Source organism: Nuphar pumila, chromosome 4, assembly GCF_984573655.1.
Source record: "Nuphar pumila chromosome 4, dmNupPumi1.hap1.1, whole genome shotgun sequence".
Lineage (NCBI taxonomy): Eukaryota > Viridiplantae > Streptophyta > Magnoliopsida > Nymphaeales > Nymphaeaceae > Nuphar > Nuphar pumila.
Window position 1 is genome coordinate 16,986,610 of NC_143252.1, and position 22,346 is coordinate 17,008,955.

General features: G+C 38.8%; 1 protein-coding gene across 4 annotated transcripts; it reads left to right on the forward strand.

The window, feature by feature from the left end:
* The first annotated feature begins 222 nt into the window (after window positions 1–222).
* LOC149839522 (uncharacterized) lies at window positions 223–17,825 on the forward strand. 4 transcript variants are annotated; one of them, XR_016431327.1, is made up of 17 exons: window positions 223–423; window positions 537–620; window positions 703–909; window positions 1,028–1,147; window positions 1,278–1,493; window positions 1,578–1,775; window positions 1,845–2,033; window positions 2,125–2,331; window positions 2,422–2,858; window positions 2,971–3,349; window positions 3,466–3,566; window positions 4,743–4,786; window positions 12,339–12,531; window positions 12,695–12,839; window positions 13,597–13,697; window positions 13,833–15,494; window positions 15,708–17,825. XR_016431327.1 is itself a non-coding variant. In XM_090002590.1 (16 exons), exons 2-16 carry the CDS (start codon window positions 575–577, stop codon window positions 13,971–13,973), a joined length of 2,724 nt encoding a protein of 907 aa, XP_089858716.1. In that variant the 5' UTR covers window positions 223–423; window positions 537–574; the 3' UTR covers window positions 13,974–15,694. The 4 variants fall into 4 exon arrangements, 1 of the variants encoding a protein (XP_089858716.1); XR_016431329.1 differs by having other exon boundaries at window positions 703–882; XM_090002590.1 differs by lacking the exon at window positions 15,708–17,825 and having other exon boundaries at window positions 13,833–15,694.
* The last annotated feature ends 4,521 nt before the right edge of the window (window positions 17,826–22,346 follow it).

The following is a 22,346-nucleotide window of genomic DNA, read 5'->3' on the forward strand; positions in this document are numbered from 1 at the left end:
GTAAAATTAAAGTTTGTAAGTTTTTGTAAATGTGAGACCTATTTCATTGGTTTTAAACTAAGGTTCTATAGCCCGATCCAGATTGTGATCGGGTCCAACCCAATCCGTTGAGAGGCCTAGCTAGCCAGCTAGGTATCAATCAGGGCTATTATCCTAAAAACCACATATGAAAGCCTTTAGACCTGTTTATGTAGGGAGAAAGGGCGTCTGTGGCGCCGTGAATTCCTGCTCTTGCCAAATAAAATCTTTTCGCCAAACAAAGGTTCTGGTTCGAAGCTGCCCCCTTCTCTCTTCTTATTAGCATTTGCACGTTTCTCAAATTGGTGCAGACTTGAGAAACCGCAAAACCCTAATCCTGATTCATTGAAGCTTTTAACGCTCCTCCTTTTCTTCTAACGATCTGCAAAATATGCGACCAATGAAGTACAAATTATAACCCTTTTCCTACGATTGCGTCGACTTCTTGCGCATCTCAAAGTGATAGCTAATGTTGTTACTTCGTTTTTCCTTTCCCCCATTGTTGTTTGGGTGCACAGAATTCATGAATTTGAATAGGGTATAGTTTGGTTGAAGCATGTCGGACTTGGATGCTCTTGATGATGCCCTCGCTACTTCCACCGGTGAGCTTGCAGAACCATCAAATAGACGGTTTGTGTTTGATAATTCCATTGTTTATCTCCTAAGTGCTCCTTCTCTTGACAGGTCACAACGCCGGCTTGAGCAAGTTCCGACCGAAGATCAACAAGTTACAAGAGAAGAAGACGCTTAAACCTTCGTCTGCAACTCAACGTGTCGATGCTCGGACTCGTACCGCATCTTCGTTGGGGTCGGCTCCCCGTATCGACGCTCCGGTGCCTTCTTCCCAAGCTAGTGTTACAGATGGTATTGTTTCTAGCCCTGTGTCTGACGGTGAGCTTGGAGTTACCAACACAAACATGGCTTTTGTTAAATTTTGTTTTCATCATTTTCTTGTTTATGCTTGGCTTTTCATTTTTTGTGCTAAATATAAAGTGTAAACTTTTGATAGGTCCAGATATAAATGAGTTGCTACCAAATGTTAGCAATTTGCAGGGCAAGAAATCAGATGAACATTCACCCACAGTTCATCATGTTGATTCTCGGGTTCCTTCTACTAAAATTGAGAGTGGTAGGATTGATTCTTATATATTCTCTTCCCATAATATTTTTTGAATTTCATCCCCTTTTGTATATGGCTGGAATCTGGTTATAGAGGTGAACTTCATCATGTTCTTGCATTTGATTGCAAATTGGTGCAGTTTTTATAGGCCAACTTGTTAGCTCATGCCAATCAAATGAGGGCGATCTTCGGGGCGAGAAAATGTTTATTTCTTCCTCCATAGCTCCTATTGTGGGTGTTGAGACGTCCCTTAGTGTAGAGAATGTTGGGGAGGATTCTTTTCTCTATTCTTCTCATGGGATGGGCTATGACTTGGATGCTTTTGATGGTGGCATTTCAGAATGCATACCCAATGGTAGGATTTGATTCACTAGTGACGTGTTACCAGTTTCATGTTTTTACTTATGCTTTCATTTTTTATTCCTATTACCTTTGATAGGGTTTGAAACAAGTGACGTTCAGCCAACTGTGAACAATTTTCAAGAAGCGGAAGTCCCTAAATCTTCCTCTATAGCTCCAAATGTTGGTGCTGAGGTAGCTTCTAATGTTTTAGAGAATCCTATCCCTGTATCTTCCGAGGACGTTTCTTTTGATCTTGATAATGTTGATGCTGTTCGTGCCGAATGCACATCTGATGGTAAGGCTGCCAACAACAAATTCGTGTTCCTTGTCACAATTCCTTTTTTAAGTGGTGTACCTTGAACAGGTCAAGAGACTGCGAGTCAGCAGGGAAATGAGCCCCCTGAATCTTCCACCGTAGTTTGTAATGTGAATGCTGAAATACATTGCAGTCAAGTTGAGAATGTAAGGGGAGACCCAACTATATATCATTCCAAGGATTTACATTCAGACCTTGATGCTCTCGATGATGTACTCACTAATTCTTTGCCTACTGGTAAGCCTAGAATAAGTATAGAGGGGACACTAGTTCCCTCTTTTTTCTCGTTGTGTTCTTTGGTAGCTGCTGAAAGGTGTATTTTTGACAGGACATGGGACAAGCAGGTTTCAACCAAAAGTTAAAAATTTGCGGAACAAGAAGATGGTCACAGCTCAATCATTAGCTACAAATTCCAATGTCCAGAAGCCTTCTGAACAAGTCAACAATGATAGAGAAAAATCTTCTCTTCCTTCTCATGGCGTGGATTCTGATTTGGATGTGCTTGAGGATCTCCTTGTTAATTCTACATCCATTGGTAGGAATAGGTTCATCAAACCATAGGATTGCTTTTTCATCATTTTCATTCTGACTTTAATTATTGCTAAGTATATCACACTTTGAACAGGTCAGAGAGTAAGTAAGTTCCAACCAAAAGCTAAGAAATCACTTGCGAAGGAAAACATTATAACTCCCTCACTGGCTCCAGCCATGGATACTTGTATGGCTTCTATTCAAGCTGACATTGCTGGCAATGATACTCATCTCATTTCTTCTCAAAAAAACCACCCCATGGAAACTTCAGCAAACTTGCATGCATTATTTGTTTCTTCTGCTGATGTCTCTCTAATTAATGGTTTTGTATCCGAGAATCCATTGCTGGACAGCCAAGCTGACGAGCCAGCAGCTCATCCCCTAGAAGATCAATTAGTGTCTGATGTTTCTGATGCATTTGAAGAGCCATCGTTCCTGAGCTCACCATTTTCTCGACACACATTTGAAAGCAGCCTTGAGGGAGATCCATTGCATCCAGCACAAACATGTCTTTCTGGTATGAGTGACGAGGTTGGTTTTTGCAACTTTGACTTTCTCATGTTACAACAATCTCGCCAGCTTTCTGCATATTCCTTATGTAAAACATGCATATCACAGTGTTCTTTTTTCTATTGTGCTTCAGCTTGCTGAAGATGTTGGTGATGATGCAGTGCCCCCTGCACCTGGTTCCTCAAGAAAATTAAGGAAGCGAAGAACAGATGTTCTTGACCGTATAGATGAAACAAGTGAGGGAAGCAAAGACCAATGCATTGGAACTGCTCTTGAAACCTCAGATAATTCTGCGATGGATGACAAGGATAGTGACATTGATTTCTCTGACGGGAATTTGACCAAGCAGAAAATGATGGCTAAAGGCAAGAGGAAACTTTCTGAGGAATCAAGACCAACAAATCGTTCTAAATTGTCACACAAAGTTAAGAAGGTTAATGAAGGACTTGACTCAACCCAAAAAGAACCCAAAAAGAAGTTTTCTCACTCCATAAGACAAAGCAGAAAGCTAGGTATCTTCCCTTGCCATGCCTCTCAGTGTTTTTTTTAATCAATTGATGTTGTATGTGTGTTCTTGCTCGTATAATTTAATTGTAATGCCATTATCTGCTGTTGATCTTTTCTCTAGTGGACCAAACCTTGCTGGAAACCCCCAAAGATGAAATTAACCCTAAGAAGCTCGTCCTGAAAGACCTTATCTTGTTGGCAGATATCAAGGAGAAGATATTGGTAAGACCATCTTCAACCTTGCCACTTGGTTGAGTTTAATTGCCAAACTGTTAAATCCTTTGGGGACATTTTAAGCAGCTCAGAAAGCACCACTTTCTCAGGTTTCTGAGAAAGAAAGCTCAACCAGCCACTAGCTCAAGTGATTGCAAACTTGAGAAAGTGCAAGCTAAGGAACTGGTGGATAGCTGAGGGAGCTGGTGCCCACTTACATGAGAAAGTGGGGTCACAGCTCTGACCCCGTGAATCAATGTTATCAAAATGGAGTTCAAAGAAATTTGGTATCCTATACCCAGGGGTGGTGAACTGAGGGAAGAGGCCCTAGTCAATCAAGGTGGTCTGCTAGACTGGGTTTGTGTTAACTGTTAAGCATGGGGGCGAGGACTAGAGGGCTGGTGTGCACCCTTGGTATGTGTTGATCCTTGGGGCAGTTAACCAGCGAACTCCAGTTTGTAGCTGTAGCTATTGGCTATATTCATCGTACTATAAAGGTTAAGTAAAATGCACTTATTGCTAACTGAATTGGCCTCAAATTGATTCACTTCATTGCCGAACCGGGCCCTGCTCAAAGAATCAGCCGATTCAACTCCGATTGCAGAATCAGCCTCTTTTCTTTTCTTCTTGTATTTTTTATTTTTGAGAAATTTTCAAAAACACACCTTAGTTTTAGATGTAAAAAAATATCCATAAATTTATTCACTGTTAATCAAAGACACATTTCTATCATGTTAACTTGGGTTAACATTAACCCAGCTTGAGTTAATAGGATGAAGTTACTGATTTCCCCTCATACAAAGTTTTTTTTTTCTTGGTTTCCCAAACTCGTTCTTTGTTTTTTTTTTTGTCTTTGGTCTGAGACGGTTGCAAACATGCACTTTGATATTACACTTTTAATGGTTTATAACATTCTATATGATCTGGAGCGAGGTTGAATTTGATTCATTTCTGACTCAAGAAGAGGACAGAGTCTTGTAAGTTATCCATCTTGTATAATCTATACTATGATTTTCATGTCCCATGCTGATATGTAGGCTTTGATGAAGTTAACTTCCGTTGCTTGCACGGTTGTGGAATTTGTGATCCATTTCGTTAGAAAAATGATACTTGTATGATATCTTCTGTATGGAGGTGTTGGTTTATGCATTGTTGATAAGCTTGTGTGTTTGCTGAACTTTGCAGAATAAAACAGCAGCAGCAGGGAATAGCTCTGTCACTACTGAGAGGTATGATTGTATATGTTGTGGTTCCATATCCAATAAAAAGCACCTTTTATTATGTTGGATTTCTAGATTTTGCATTGTTACTTTATGAGTGTAACATTCACAATCGAGCTGCTGTCAGTGAGATCAATGTTTGCACAAGCTTCTCTTAAAGCTTTTCATGAGAAAATTCTTGCAAGCAATGGCATGCATTTCCACGGTGTAGCCAGCCTAACCTAGCTAATTTGATGCCTGTTAGGGCCCCACAGTCCAGGTCCTAACCCTAAACCATTGAAAAACCAGCTTAGTTGTTATTCTTGTGGGCCCGAGTCTTATGGGTTTTGGGCGTTAATTTTTCCCCATTACCTACTGGACTGTCACATAGACGCGGTTGTTATACAGCCATTTTTATGAAATTTTCAATATGGCTAGTGTATGAAGGGACATGGAATAAGAGCCAAAATGGAGCCACTTTCTACTAGAGGATTTTGCTGCTGCCACATAAGCCTGCCCTCTCGTTTCCCCAAATCTCCCATTGATTCCCCCATTTCTAAGGTGGGCAATCAGTCTAGGGGCTTGGGCCCAATGAGCTCACTTGTCTAATAGATAAACCAAGCTCAGGGCCGAGCATGGGCTTCTTTCAGCAAACTCATTACATTAAAAGATTGATTTAATATAATGTAATTCACATATGCAAGAAAGTGATGGTTAGTGCACTGGCCAACTTACAGGGCTTATGTGTAGGCAGCTATGTCACAGGGATTCGGCTAGCAGGGTGCCGCACCCGCGTCGACGCGACTCGACGCGGGTGCGGGTGCGGGTGCGGCACCGGGTGCGGTCAACCCGATCCTGGGTGCGTTGACCGCACCCAGGATCATTTAGGTCCATTTTATTTTTTGGATTTTTTTTTTTAAAAATTTGCCTAAATGGGCTGCGAATTTTTTTTAAAAAAAAAATGCTGACAGCAGCTGTCAGCTGCAGCTGCAGCTGCTGACAGCAGCTGTTCTGTCAAGCAGCTGACTGTGAAATTTGAAAAAACCCGCCGACCACTTTTATTTATATATATATATATATATATATATATATATATATATATATATATATATTACATTTTTGCCCCTACCGCACCCCCGCACCCGCACCCATGTGACATAGGTAGGCAGCGATGAGTTTTGTTTCCTTTCTGAATTTCTGATGTAAAAACAACAACAACAACTAAGCCTTCATCCCAAAACAATTGGGGTCGGCAATATGAACCAAAAAAGAAAATCATTCTGGGTCTTCCACATGAATCCTTCTCCTCCAATCATTTCTATCCAATGCCATGTCCTCTCTGAGGTTCAAAGCATTCATATCCTTTCCTATCATCTCCATCCAAGTCTTCTTAGGCCCCTCACTAAATGATACTCTTCAGAGAGGAAAAGGATATTATGGGGGGTATATAAATACCCCCTTTTATAATGATACTCTTTAGAGGGATAATTTGGGTATAAACTCTATGAAAGTTAAAGATAGAGGATATTGTCTTGGGTGTATTTCTTGTCAATCTTTTTTATTGATACAAGGAATATGAAAAATGATTACGAAACTACGATTAAAAAGTTCATGGCCTTCGCTTATAATCCAAGGGTTATGAACTTATGACCATTACCATAATAATTTGCCCTACACTAATACTAGTGTGACCTTTGGGGAGGCTAAAAGCAATAGCAATTTGCAATTTGCAATTATAAAGTATTCCGTATGACATTTATTATTGGTTGAAATGCCGTAGCAAAGTATTCTGCAGTTAAACCCGCCATTAACTTATAGGTTTAAAAGAAATGCTATAGCAAAGTATTCTGAGAGACTTGACATCCTTGGTTTAAAATACATTAATCGCAAAGTGGTTATAATATCCATAGAATAAGCCCTATCCCGTTGCTATAATATCCATAAAATAAGCCCTATCCCATGCAAATCTGCCCTATCCCACGTCCATGCAAATCTACCTAACCCCACATCCCTTCAAATCAGCCTTATCCCAGCTAAATACAACAAAAACGCTAATATACTTAATACAAGTTATTACCTGACCCCACGTTAAATCAGGATATAGGTTATACCATAACCAGGGGGTATATACTTTTTTTACGTGGGGTCAGGTAAATCAACAATTTTACGCCATATATCTTGATTTAACGTGGGGTCAGGTAATTGATGGTATAAAGTATATTAGCCTTTTGTTGTATTTAGCTGGGATAAGGCTGATTTCAAGGGACGTGGGGTCAGGTAGATTAGCCATTTTACGACATATATCACGATTTAACGTGGGGTCAGGTAATAGCTTGTATCAAGTATATTACCCTTTTGTCGTATTTAGCTGGGATAAGGCTGATTTCAAGGGACGTGGGGTCAGGTAGATTTGCATGGACGTGGGATAGGACAGATTTGCATGGGATAGGGCTTATTTTATGGATATTATAGCCACTTTGCGATTAATGTATTTTAAACCAAGGATGTCAAGTCTCTCAGAATACTTTGTTATAGCATTTCTTTTAAACCTATAAGTTAATGACGGGTTTAACTACAGAATACTTTGCTACGGCATTTCAACCAATAATAAATGCCATACAGAATACTTTACAATTGCAAATTGCTATTGCTTTTAGCCTCCCGAGAGGTCACACTGGTATTAGTGGAGGGCAAATTATCATGGTAATGGTCATAACCCTTGGATTATAAGCTATATCTATAACCGCAGGCCATGAACTTTTTAATCGTAGTTTCGTAATCAGTTTTCATATTCCTTATATCAATAAAAAAGATTGACAAGAAATACACTCAAGACAATATCCTCTATCTTTAACTTTCATAGAGTTTATACCCAAATTATCCCTCTGAAGAATATCATTATAAAAGGGGGTATTTATATAAGGAAGAGTAAAATTAATTCTTAATAAAGCTGGCTCAAATTTGGCCAAGCCAATCTTGAGATTGTTTGGGCTTGACAAGTCTTGAACTCGAGCCTTGTGCAAGCTGTGCTGCTATGTACCAAGTTGAGCTCCAACAGCTCAAAACTTAGCCCAGTTTCTTTATGTTGCTACCCACCTCATGGCAATCCATGGCTGTGATATGATCAGTGTAATGAAACGGTGATATTCAAATATCACCACCAAAGTCCACAAAATACACAAGTGGACAATCAACAAGAGAAACTCACAAAGGAGTTCACATACAAAACCCTCAAAGGGGTATTCTCACAAAAGAGACAAAAAATATTATTTTATTGATCAAAGAAATGCAACAAAATGCATTGTTACAAGAGAGGAGTTTCAACCCTTTATATACACAACAAGGAGCACCTAAGAGATGTTGGAAATGGCCCAATGGCTCTATTTAACTTGTTAACATTTTGTTGACTAGTTCAAATAAAACTAAAATGGAACTAAAAAGGCTAACCTAATACGTAGTTACAATCTATCTATCTATATATATATATATATAGAGAGAGAGAGAGAGAGAATACATATGTACATAATATATATACATACGTATCTATGTATGTACATATAATTTAACAACCCCCCTCAAACTTTATGGCTAAACAACCAAAGTTTCTCTAAGTGAAAGTGAAATCTAGGAGCAATGAGAGGTTGGGTGAAGAAATCCGCCAACTGATATTATGAGATAACATAGGAAAGATCGATAATGCCTTCTAGATACTCCTCTCATACATAGTGACAATCCATTTTAATCATGGTTTTAAAACTCGCCGAGTCAACTCGGTAACTCGGCTCGGCTCGGCCCTCCAACGAGTCAACTCGGCAAGCTAAACTCGTTCTGCGAAAACTCGGCCTTGACTCGGGCTGACTCGGGTTGACTCGGGCGAGTTTTGGGCACTTTTTTCTTTTTTCATTTTTCAAAGGCTATGGGCATTTTTTTCATATGTAAGTGTTCATTTTTCAAAGAACAAATAGCATAATAACAATAGGCTTACCAACTTAATATAAAATCACAAAATTAGTAAAAGTCAATCAAATTTCACATGTCCATTCATTCCTTTTGGTAGCTCCAGGTAAGGAATCAAACCCAGTACCCCTCAATGAACATAGAGTGAATCCACTAATCCATCTAACATAACTGATCCCTCATGCAACCATCTCTGAGACCTACACAATAGTTGGCAGCCAGCCTGTTCAAAACCAATAGCATAAAATGCCCACATTTATCAGCATAATATATATACATCACAACATTCTCATTATCCAAAGCTTATATGCATTTATGTGCAGATATATAAGGCATGGTCCAATCAACTCTACATCAGAAACACACTTACAAATATCAAGATAAAGTTCAATGTTCCCAAAATTTTGTAAGGATTTTCTGAGGCCCTGCAACACAACTATGTCCATATATTCATGCTGAAATTGACTGGTTGTGTGTACAACATGTGCTATATCAGGTCTAGTAATTGAAAGATAAAAAAGTGCTTCTATAAGTTGTATCTAAGGGGTTGGATCTTCACATGGTTCTCCATCTTAAATTCTCATTTTTTTTATTAAGTATCAACTTTCTTGTCATCTGTAATACAGACCTAAAAAAACATCAAGCACAAATTTAGATTGAGATAATAGATAACCTCTAAGAGAATAAGCAACTTCTATTCCTAGAAAATATTTTAAAAAACCCAAGTCTGTCATTTCAAAATATTTTTTGAAAAGTTTTTTATTGTTTTCAACTCCTTGTTTATCTCCTTTGGCGATAATCATATCGTTCACATAGAGAAAAATGATGATAATACCTGCATTAGAGAACTTAACAAATAATGTTGTGTTAGATAAACAAGGTCGAAATCCAATATCAAGCATGACCTGACTAAACCTATTATATCAAGCTTTCGGGTCTTATTTAAGACTATAAAAAGCTTTGTCCAAACGAAGAGCTTTTCCCTTCGGGATAATGATACCAGGTGGAGCTTCCATATATATTTCTTCCACTAGGTTTTCATTAAGGAAAGCATTTTTGACATCCATCTGGTATATAGGCTATTTTTTAATAAAGGCTAAGGCTACTAAAGTCCAATCAGTGGCCATCCTAGAATGTCATTGCGGTTGAAGGGAAAGTTTTATAGGACGACTATTAGGCCCGCTTTATTATATGGTATGGAATGTTGGGCTGCCAAGAGACATCATATTCAAAAAATGAGTGTATATACTGGGAAATAACAAAAAATGATACATGTGTTTTGATTTTAAAAATGAAAAACTGTATGTTTTAAGGAATGTCTTTTTTGAAAAAAGAAAGATTCTTTAACTTTAAAAATAATAAGAAAATAATCGAGTATTCAAAAAAATGTGGGTACGGAGACACGACTAAACATATACTGAAAATATATATTATATATCTAAAATATATATTATATATTGAAAATATAATATATAATATAATATAGGACATCCGAAATGGCGTGTCTATTACCCGTACCCATGTCAACATGTGTACACCAACCAAAGTGTGTTGCGGTATCTTTGCCATCAAAGGAGAATGAGACATTACATCCATGATCTGATATTTATGAGACATATAAAAGATTTAAATTTAATTTAGGGATAAATCTAACTTTTGGAAAAAAAAAATTTAATTTTTGAGAAATTTTTTCAAAATTTTATATGCCTTTTAGTTCAACTTTCAAGAGATGTACCATCCGCAATAAACACATTGGACACACTTGAGTTATCATGACATTCAGATAAAATGTTATTGTTGAGTGTCATGTGGAACGAGACACCAGAATCAAGAAGCAAAGGATTTTTATTAGGATCTGAGAAGGACGAGACAACAACTCTAGTGGATGAAGATGCTCCTTTGAGAAGAGGTTGAAGAACTTCCATGAATTGAGCTGGGGACATGCTTTCAAGAGATGATTCTTGAGTATGAAAAATGTCATTTGGCTCTTGAGGAGAGCTCATTGAAAAACTTTTTTCTCAAAAGGCCTTTTAAGTATGGGACATTAGGGTATTATGTGTCTTGGCTCGTGACAATAGTGGCAAATAGTATTTTTTCTATCATACTCATTTCCTTGTCTTCCATAGTGCGGTGGTTTGTAAGTACGGATCTAATTCCCTGCTCTAGATACAGCAAGGACCAAGTCATCCTCATTCTTGGTGGAGCATTTTTTCAACATATTTTTCTCCATACTTAATTCTTCTATAGTGTATTCAATTGAGGGAATTTTCTCTCGGTGAAGAACGAATTTGGTGGATTTAAATTCCGACCTCAATCCATTGATGAATTGGTAAAAGTGCTCCACATCTATTTGGTTTTGGTGAGGTTCTATATCTTCGGGACAATGCCATTTTGGTTCAAGAATAGCCAGCTCTTCTCAAAGCTCGGGCAACTCATTATAGTATTTTCTAATATTCTTGTCCCCTTGAGTTATATTTCGGATTTTGTCTTGCAAATTGTACACATGTGCAATATCTTTAAGAGAATACATTCTCTTAAGATAATCTCATGCCTTATTTGCATGTTCAAATTTAGTAAGGCTGGAGTGCTTTTTAATATCGACACTACTAATAAGCCAAGACATAATTTTCGCATGCCCCATTCTCCATTTCTTCGCATATTTGACCATTGCCTTGGTTTTTTTCAACCTCCATAAGAGGTACTTCTCTTTCACCTTTTACTTCGGTGAGCGGTCTCATCCACTAATCTCCATAACCCTTTTCTCCATATGAAGTGCTTTATGATTGAAGCCCATGTTACATAATTGAAATCATTGAGTTTTATGATGACATTTTCATTGTCATCCATTTTACAAGGGCTAAAGGAGATGGAAAGAGAAGAAAAGAATGAAGAAGAGAAAAAAGGAAGATGATTAAGCAACGAGCACTCCACCACCAAGTAACCATCACCAATCTATTACTTGAAGCTTTAAAAACACAATAACGATCTCACAAGCACTTGAATAAGAGTTACAAATGAGTTTTAACACCTCCAAGCTTTGGGTGACATGCTTCCTGATGCTGCATCATGATCACCAAGCTCTGATACCATGAAATGAAAGGGTGATATTCAAATATCACCACCAAAGTCCACAAAATACACAAGTGGACAATCAACAAGAGAAACACTCAGAGAGGAGTTTACACACAAAACCCTCAAAGGGGTATTCTCACAAAAGAGATAAAAAATATTATTTTATTGATCAAAGAAATGCAACAAAATGCATTGTTACAAGATAGGGGTTTCAAGTTTCAACCCTTTATATACACAACAAGGAATACCTAAGAGACGTTGGAGCTGACCTTTTCCATCGTCTCTATTTGACTAGTCAACATTTTGTTGACTAGTTCAAATAAAACTAAAAAGTCTAACTAACCTAATACTTAGTTACAATATATATATATATATATACAAACAATTTAACAATCAGTGTGCCATGTACGTGCTGTAATCACACTCTTGAACATGTTTATCCTTTAGTAGGGTTTTATTTAAATAATAATTGTCTTGTGCAAGTGAGTTATTATATGTGTTACTGCTGCTATTCTTTTCTCTCTTATATAAATAAACAACTTCGTTTTTGTAGAAATGGGGCTAGTGTTCAAGGAGGGGCTTCTTTTGATGGAACCTTTCAAGGTTCTATGCCATGTCTAAATGTAGATGGTGATCAAACTGATCAACCAGATGAACCGAAACAACCTAAACTCAACTACCACTCATTCATGAAGCGAACACCTTCTGAGAGATGGTCAGAATCAGACACTGAGTTGTTCTACAAGGTATTTCTGAAAACAGTTTTAGCCTTTTGGTATTTTTCTGTCATATATGATGTTGTGCAACAACATGCAATTGCCTAGATGTCCTGTATAAACTTGGTTTCTTGACTTAGTAAGATATCTTGTTTATGCAAAAATAACATATTCTATCTGATTCTACCATCAGGCTGTTCGGCAGTTTGGAACAGATTTTGAAATGATCCAGAATCTTTTCCCAGGCCGCTCACGACACCAAGTGAAGCTGAAATACAAGAAGGAAGAGCGAAAACACCCTTTGCAAGTTGCTGATGCTTTAGTTAACAGATCAAAAGGTCTCGACTTTAGATGTTGCTGAATCTATTCTATTTAAACTTTCTCTCTGTAAAGACTATTTTTTGTTGGTATCCCTTTGAATCATTAGATCAGAAGTTTACATTATAGGAGACTGATACATGTACTATTGCCATTTATGTTGCCATTTCTGTTCTATTTTGATTTGGAATTTTATACGAGACAAAGATAATTTCTCGTGTATGTGGCATGGGAATCTTACTATTGTTTGCTATGACTGGATATCACAGAAAAGTTGGGTCAAGAAACATCTATTATGCCGTTAACGCCTGATGAGTGGGTCCGTTTTATGATCCTAATAGCTTCCACTGTTTTGCATTCCCTCTTTTTTTTTCTTTTTTATTAAAGCAAGTCAAAACTAACATTAGGAGCTTCTCGTCAAGAAGGGGTGTTATTATGGGTTGGTGGTAGTTTGTTGTTTGCCCATTAGTTCAGAATATATGATGCTTGACCCAGATTGTAGGTCTCGATTTTCAGTAAATTATGTTTCATGGAATGTATGAGGGAAATGCTAAACTCTGACACTTTCATTTTAAAAATATTGTTCATCTGGTTCATTTTAGGGATACCATTTATCTTTATGGTGTTATGGGTACTTTTGTTTTTCTTCACCATTTTAGATGCCATAGGCAGAAGCCGTAGAACTGTGCTGATGCATTTCTGTCAATTTTCTTTTTTTTTTTTGGTTGAGTTTAGAAATGTTCCTTGGTTAAGAGAAAACTACTCATTCTTTTGCAGATCATAGCCATTTCCAGTTGGTGATCGACCAATTGCAATCTCAAGCAGAAACTATGTCCTGCAAAAGTGCTGAATCACCTGATATAGATGGGCAAACAGAGGTCTCTCTCTCTCTCTCTCTCACACACACACACACACACACACTTGAGCACATACAAGCAACTCACAAATGGGTTTCTTTTGATGCAAGTTCTACTGATATTGATAAGATCATGGCATTTCATTTTGATTTTCAGGAAGACGATGGGAAGTTCAAGAATTATAGTCATCTAGATTCTCATGAAACTCATGATGCTGATGACTGGAGCCATGAATTCTTTGACAACACTTCACCTGATTATGTTGGAAAAGATGATTATAGTGACTATAATCTGTGACTTACCCATCTTTTCATTCCATTTGTTTCATGAGGGCATCTCATGGCCTGTACAATTCCTGATAATAAATTCATACAATGATAGGATTTCTCAAGGAGTGGACTTTGAATAGATGAAAGACTTAGCCAAGTTAAATACAAAGTTCTATCCAGTCTGAGACTTAGATTTTAACTATACGAGGATTGGTTCAAGTTGGTTCTAGATAGCTCGAATCACTGTGATTTTACATGATTGGGCTTGATGAAGCTGAAAAACTAGGGTCGTATTCACAGAAACTGATAGAAGTCCAAAGTTCTAATCTTGAAGTATTGTAACAAATTGGATATTCCAATTTGTCATTGAGGCTTCCTATGTTGGTAGTACATTTCTCCCTCCTAAAAGCAAAAGCCCATATCCTACTCCTGAAACATTCTCTGCTATTCCACACCATTTCCACTCCACTATCTCCCTTCATGTTCCTCCTTCGCCGCCTCACTGCTGTCACCACCACCATCGTCAACGTAGAAAATGAAAAAGTGAGAACTTCCTAAGCCCAAACACTCTTTGGCCTACTACGAGCAGACAAATGAAGTGGTGAAGGGTGATTCAACTTCTCTACTCGAGCAGATTCAGAGACAGTGTCCTCATCACCATGATATCTTCAGTTCATCATGGTCTTGACTGCCTCCCATTTCTGAAACAGATTACAAGAACCTGGCTGCACCAAATGTGGCACCTTTGGCAGGTCGAGCATCGTCGACTGCTTAGTCACCTCTCTGCAAGGACCACCTACCTGACAAGGCACAGTCAGATGATGATTGACTGCATGGTCAGCGCAAACGTGGTCTTCTTCCTCACCTTTATCTCAATCTACAGCCCTGTGAAGGTGGAGAAGATCTTCTGGTTGATGCACGACTCTGGATTTCCACTGGTTACGTTGTGCTGCTGTTATCTAGATGATTCTGTGACTGCAGAAGTGCTGAGAAAGTTGGAGATGGAGAGGTTTGTTTTCGACTCAAGGACATGTGATGTGTTGGTCTTGGCCACGTGCAGAATCAGTAGGTTGGAGGAGGATGGTCAATGATGGGTTAAGATTCTATTCTGTGCTTATGTGCATGTTGTTATAAGGTTTCTGGAGAAGGGCTTGTTTTATAAGGTTTCTGGAGAAGGGCTTGTTTCAGGAGGCTCTTTAGTTTGTGGTGGTCTGAGTGGGAGAGATTGCTGGTGCAGATGCAGAGATTTGTGGGTTCTTGGCTAGGTGGTGTGAGGGAGTAATGGGTGGAGCAGAGGATTTTGATGTTCAGGGAGTTTAAATGGGCTGCTGGTGTTCAAGGAGTTGGAGGGGGGGAGGAGGGGGCGTTGGATACGAAGGCTTTGGTGCACGATTTTGCCGACACTCAACTGTGGACCTCTTAGTAGAATGCTCAGCATACGAAGTTACAAACTGTCGGGCATCTTATTCTTGGTACTTTCACATCCAATAGGTACCATCTTGGAATAGTGCTTAGAATACTGCCCTCCTTGCCGGAGAAGCTTTGACAGGTATTTTGTCTTTTTCTGTTAGTCAAGCTGGGGGATAAACCCCGTGAGATATTGAATCCGAGGCCCTTTCTTTATGACAATTTAACCTTAACTGTGCAGCTAACTCATTTGGCCCCAGGTCATTCTTGATTATTGACTTTTGATTTGTAGGTTGTAATAATGTTTTCGATCTCATATTTGAACAAACTGATTTTTCCTGATTAGCGCTTGCAGGTAGCGCATTGATCCAATTGGTAAAAATTCATGTTTTCTGTTGGACTCCCCACTGGAAGTGAACTCTATGCTTATATGCTTGCTTGAACGTTCTTCATGGTCACATGCATAAGTTGCATGATCAAGGGACAGTCTTCCAGTTGACCCCTGATATAGGTGTTTGTCGATCAGGAAGATGTCTCAAATCAGTTTCTTGATCAGAGGTATTGCAGAATTCACTCATAGAGGAGCTCTGATCCGGTGATGTGCCAAGCGTTGCCTTCATTGTCGCAATTAGCGGTGAACCAGCGCCACACAAACAACCTGATGGATGGTGATGATGCCATGACATTCTTGTTCACCTGCTGCTGGAGGTTCTCCATGTCTGTCTGGAACTCCATGTGTTTGGCCTTCACGCTCTCCATTTTAAAACTGGATGGTGTTGATGTCCTTTGTTGTGGCTCATCCTTCATGGAAGGACCGTGCTGTGCCTTCCAGCAGTCCGTTGGCCCTGTTTGCAATTTGGAAATAACTGGAAGAGAAAAAAATAGGATAAAGTTATTATGGGTCAAAAAAAGGTCTAATGCTTTTACATCTGTTTTTTTTTCCATAAAAAACAGGCCAAAACTGAAAAAAAGTCGGTCTCACCTGTTTTGGAAGAAGTTTTTCCTAAAACTTTTACCTGCAATCAAATAGGGCCGCATGGACAGACATGCGATTCTTACATAATTTCTTATTAAGGATATTATAGACAAAAGTTATGTATCTAAGGCTGGTAAACCAGCCAAACCCCCCAAGCTTAAAAGTGCTCAAGCTTAGCTCATTCTTATGGCAAGCATAGTCTAGTTTGAGCTAAGATAAACAAGTCGAGCTTGAGCTCTCTTGTTTGTCAAAAAAAAAAACCTATATTGTTTTATAGCTAGAAGTAATAATTTTATGAAATAATTTGCGGTGGGCCAAGGGGACCAAGGATTTTACCAAGCAGAGGCCAGCCAATGCATTTTTCCGGATTCTTTCATTTTCTAGGTCAAAATTAGTGGCAAAATAAAGTGCTGCCGATGTGTGTTTTGCCAGAGGAAGAGGTGTTGGGATCACTGGTAGAGGACTATAAGAAACCTTAAGTTATATGAAAATAACTTTGGGTTGCGCAGAAAAGGTTGTAAGAAACAAAAGTTGCATTTAATGTCTCAATGTTTTGTACTGTAGTACCACAATTTTTTGCAAGTAGTGTCTGATTTTCAAGAATTTCACAACCATAAAAGTGAGACTCTTGACAAAATTCACTAGTGTCACGATTTTTGTATAATAGTGTTATAATTTTTGCATATGAAAAGGAATTTCACATTGCATGGGAAACTTCATGAATTCTGCAAACCTTTCAAGAATTTCGTAAACTTTTAAGGAATTTCACAACTAACAACTCCAAACTCTTGACGAAATTCATAAGTAGTGTTGTGATTTTTATACTATATTATCATAAATTTTTCATTTGAAAAGGAATTTTGCATCACTGCATGCGAAACTCATGAATTTCACAAATCTTTCAAGAATTTTGCAACAAAAAATGTGAAACTCTTGACGAAATTCACTAGTGTTACAATTTTTGTACTATAGATGCAAAAATGGTGGTACTATAGTACAAAAATTGCAACACTATCTATGAATTTTGTCAAGTGTTTCGTGTTGTTGGTTGCGAAATTCTTGAAAATCAAAACACTACTTGCGAAAATTGTGGTATTATTGTACGAAAATTGTGACACTAAATATGATGTTTTATTTCTTAAAAACTTTTTTTTGCAACCCAAAGCTATTTTTGCATAACCTAAGGTTTCTTGTGGTCCCAAACCTTTTTCTCCCTCAACAAAATTTTTGGTGACTATTTTCGATAAAACACACATCAACTACACTGCACTTCATCTTGTTACTGATTTTTGACCCAGAAAATGAAAGAATTCAAAAAAATATTAAAAAAAACATAGATTCTAGACAAAAATTATCTTTTCAACAATTTTTTATTTACTGAAAAATGACAAACGAACACTGAGATACAACCTCGTGAATGTTCTTAAAACAGAAGATAAACCGACGTAGCTGAGCCTATCTTGGTGATTCTGTGCTATTTTTCGACTACATGCACCAGGAATTTGATGAAAAAAAAATAATATAGAAAGATCAAGCCGTGAAATTTTCAACGCCACTAAGATAATGTTGATCTGATGAACGATTGAGGAGAAATACTTTCTAGAACACAGACTGTTCAATTGCTGCAAAATAGTTTTATGTTGCGGTTTTGAATCTCAAAAATGAGAACCCTAGAGTGGTTGGGTTCTGAATCAAAATAAGAAAGTTTGAGATTTATATCTCAACTTATAAAAATGTGAATTTTCAATGTCAGATAGATGGCTGAGATATAGATATGAGAACAGAGGTTCTACAGATTTATGAGTAAATTTAAGTATTTGAGATGCAAAATTTATGAGGTTCGCACATGCAAAGGGTAAAAAGGTTATAAAAATATTTAGAACTTTGCAAAATTTGTCATCACGTGGATTTTGGCAAATTATAGGTTTTTTTGAGAAATGCATCATTTTTTTCGTACAATACCATCATTTTTCCAAAAAAAAATGAACCACCTATCTTATGTTACATTTGAAGGCCACAGATCTGGGATTCAAACTGGCATCTGTTTTCTCTCTCTCTCTCTCTTTTTTTTATGAAGAAACCCTTATTTAGGATCAGGTAGCTTAATAGGCCTGCCCTCCTGCAAGGTAAAACTCGGGAGGAGGATACGACCACCCTGCCTTACGTGCTCTATCCACCATAAAGCTGTGGATACACCTGTGCACCAGCAAGGTTATCGAAAAAAGATATAGGGATCATTTTATCTATAATAAAAGCATTTTATACTGTTATAAGGTTTAGGTATAGATTTATTTGGTTTCTCCCGTCTTCGCCAAGTTAGGCATTAATTTGGGTGGAAACATGTACAGGTTAGGCTCAATTCAGGTTGGTTCAAGTGCATATTATTAACCAATTGGGTAGCACGCATGAACAAACTGGATACAAATGGCTTCGAGGTTATAGTTCTCATAACCAAGAATTGATATGTTTTTAACTAGGCCTAAGCTTTGGACAAGACCTACTCATGGTCTATTAAATAGGGGGGTTAGTTGGACAAGACCTACTCATGATCTGTGACGGCGAGGCTACGACGGTCGGTAGTGAGACTGTTGAGTGCTGACGAACGACGGTGAGGCTGAAACGTAGTCTCTCTCTCTCTCTCTCTCTAACGTGACCTGAGGGTGACCATCTCCAGAAGGGGCCCGCCAAACTCAAGGTCTCTCTCTCTCTCCCCTAAATGATGGATGGATGCTTATGATGGGGAAGTGTTCACTGAGAGATTGATCTCCTTTTTACTGTGCCTTGGGGAGCATATAATGGTAGATTTGGGGGTTGATGACATGTAAAAACTTTAGTTGATTCACTTGGAGCATTTGTGAATTGAAATTATTGTTCAGACACTTCTCTGCTCCTTGTATATATTTTTACTTCATGAGAATTATCCTTATTGATTTTTTAATAACACAGGAACAACAATGACGATACCTTTTTTTGAGGTTTTTTCTCCAGGAATTCGTCTTCGACGGAAGGAAGAGGGAAACCGTCTTCCACTCGGTTCTTCTCTGGCGCGGGTGCTCCTCGAGGGCCTTTTGGAACAACTGAAAGGGGACTGGAGTGGGACGTGTCCTATGGGAAAGTGTTCCTTCAATTCAAGGGTTGCATCCCTTGGATTGTGTATACCTTAATGTTTCATATTTACTTGTTACACAACACTTCTGCAGTTCAAAACATTTCTGCAGTTCAACGTGTCGATGCTCGGACTTGTACCTCATCTTCGTTGGCGTCGGCTCCCCTGTATCGACGCTCTGGTGCCTCCTTCTCAAGCTCGTGTTACAGATGGTGTTGTTGCTGGCCCTGTGTATGACGGTGAGCTTGGAGTTACCAACAAAAACATCGTTTTTGTGAATTTTTTTCATATAAAGTGTAAACTAACAAAAACCCTAACTGAACTGATGATGGTTCGGAGCGAGAGAGAGGGGTACTGATTGACTTTGTTGTATTTTGGTTTTAGACATGGTGGTGGGTGGACAAAGAGCGGCCTGTGCTGCCTATACGTCTGTTTCCCCTTCTGTGTGTAGAGAGCAAAGAGGAGTTACCAAACTCTCTTTGGTTTCTTTCAAGGTATGTTTGATGGCTTGTTCAGAGTTGAATGAAATGAAAAAAAAAAAGAATGAAACAAAACATTGGTATTCGTTCTGTAACAACTGTTCCAGTTCAAAGTTTGTTTGTTCGTTTCGTACTTAGATGCTGTGTTCTAAATGTCTGTTATTTGACGACCATGTGCGGATAACTGTCGGTGAGGATGAGGGTGGAGATATGGAGGGCCGTTACAGAGAAGCTTGTTCGAAGGATGAGGGGCTCCTCGCCGCTCACCTGGACGGAATGGGATGATGGTGGTGGAGGGCCTTGGCGAAGCCGTTCACCACCGAGTAGCTCCTGGAGCTAAACCCCAAGCACCCTACCAGCCCTTGGCAGGAACGTCTTCTTTCTTATTTCCTCAGCTTGCGCCCTCTTCGCCGCGTACTGCAGATCCGTTTCTTCCCAGCACCATTCCCATAGGAACCCTCCTTTTTCTTATGGCCTGATACCTTCTTCTCCTTTTCTTTCTCCTCCTCTTTGTTGAAAGGGGAAGAGAAGGAGAGGGCCGACCAAGTGAGCCTCTCCTTAACGCTTCTGTTAGGTGTAAGAAGGAAGGGAGAGAGAATTCACACTGGGCTGTTTTGGAAAAGGTGGTCTTGTTGAGGTGGAATAGTCCCATATTGCTTTTGCTTGTGCTTGAGTTTGTTGTGGGCTTTATAATTCACATGTAAACTCATACACTTGTTCCTGAGAACAAGAGGGTGGGATGACCACCACACATGCGCGCTTGTCATGCTGTGTTGAGCCGGTTCGGGTTCGGGTAATTGGTCTTTTAAGGCTATATCCAATGAAGACAAAAATATTTTTTTATCTAAAGTTTCTTTGGATATTTGGATTCTTTTACAGGTTATGGAAAATGATAACGGGTCACGACTCCTCGTAGTTCGTGCCCATTATGAGTCTTCGAATTCCGTAACGGATCTCGATCTTTCGAAGACCGTTAACGGATCATGTCTCCTCAGAATCCGTAACGGGTCCTTCCACGCTTTGTAACCGTTCGTGGGTTATAAAAGCGTGGTGAGGGTGGGGTTACAGATGGATCTGAGAAATCTGAGACGCTCTTGTTTTCTGAAGAAGAGCTCTGCGATTTTCCATCTCCCCTGTTGCTCTCTCTCTCTCTCTCTCTCTCTCTCTCTCTCTCTCTCTCTCTCTCTCCTGAGTTATCCCGAAAGGGGTGTTCTGCTACATTTGGTTCGTGGAGGTTGTTTTCGAAGGACGCTCCGCCGGAGTGCACCGTTCGGTTCGTCGTGGCTATTGTATCATGGGGGAAGGACGCCGGACTCTGATTTGCATTGTATGTGGGGGCGAATCTTCTCTAAGAGGAGTACTTTCGTACGCCTTAGCCTGTTACATAATCTAAACATGTTTCTGTTGTTTTCTTTATGTTCTTTGCATCTGTTTGCTCTTATGTTGTCGTCTGGATTTTGGTTGTTTGCGGAAACCGACATGTCTGCTTCATGTTGTTGTTTCGATCGTCTGTTCATCATGCTATTTACACTGTTGTATTTCCTGATTTATATCGTGCTTTATATCATGATGACGATTGTGAAACTGTGTGATCCGAAAGATAATCCAACACCCTCTGCCTTCGCTCTTGCTGCGATAGAATGCAAAAGAGGAAATCTTTGAGGATCATCCACTACCTCAAGCTCCGACTCGCCACGATCGTCATTGGCTTCAGATCCAGCTTCATCTCTTCCTTTTCTTCCTTCGCCTCCGGCAGAAAATCTGGTCATCTAGGATCGAAACTTCGGAGTGGCGAGTGTGATCGCATATATCGATGGATCGATCGGTTCTTGGTTTGGAAATCCTGACTGTGTAGGGTGTCCTCATCAATCAGAAACCCCATATCAGAAGGGTCATCATGGGTTGGGGTCAACGTCGAGCAATGACTCAAGCCTCTGGGGGCACATCAGTCGGATTTTGTCATTGAGGAAGAGCTCATTGGTCGAGATCATCGTTGAGGGTGGAGATCTGGAGCTCGTCGGTCGAGATCATCGTTAAGGGTGGATATTTTTTTTTTACTTCGTTTCCTTTGTTTATGTTCTTTTTGTAACAGCGGGGGTGGATTGAAAATAACATACATTAATGAACATGGTGGAATTGTGGAATGTTGTCCACCGGGTTCAATATTTGTTAAAAATATTGTTTTATATGTTTTTTTCGTCTCGTGCAACGAATCCTTAAGGGTTTTTTATAATTTCTCAATTTTTGAAATCAAAATTTTTAAGATTTTTTATTAAATTCTTTTACATAATTTTTAAAAACACAGCAGCAACTTTTTTTTTATTCAAACCTTGGGCGAGTTATAGTTACAAACACACACTTAAAAGATTAGAATAATTGATCAATTAAATTGCAAAAAAATCAAATATTAGTCTTCCAAATAGCATAGATTAC

What these genes read in the sequence shown, in the direction of transcription:
- LOC149839522 (XM_090002590.1), top strand. Translation starts at nt 575, where the DNA reads ATGTCGGACTTGGATGCTCTTGATGATGCCCTCGCTACTTCCACCG. An exon ending in ATATCAAGGAGAAGATATTG is followed by an intron (nt 3,567 to 4,742) that starts GTAAGACCATCT and finishes TGAACTTTGCAG; the next exon opens with AATAAAACAGCAGCAGCAGG. An exon ending in ACACTGAGTTGTTCTACAAG is followed by an intron (nt 12,532 to 12,694) that starts GTATTTCTGAAA and finishes TTCTACCATCAG; the next exon opens with GCTGTTCGGCAGTTTGGAAC.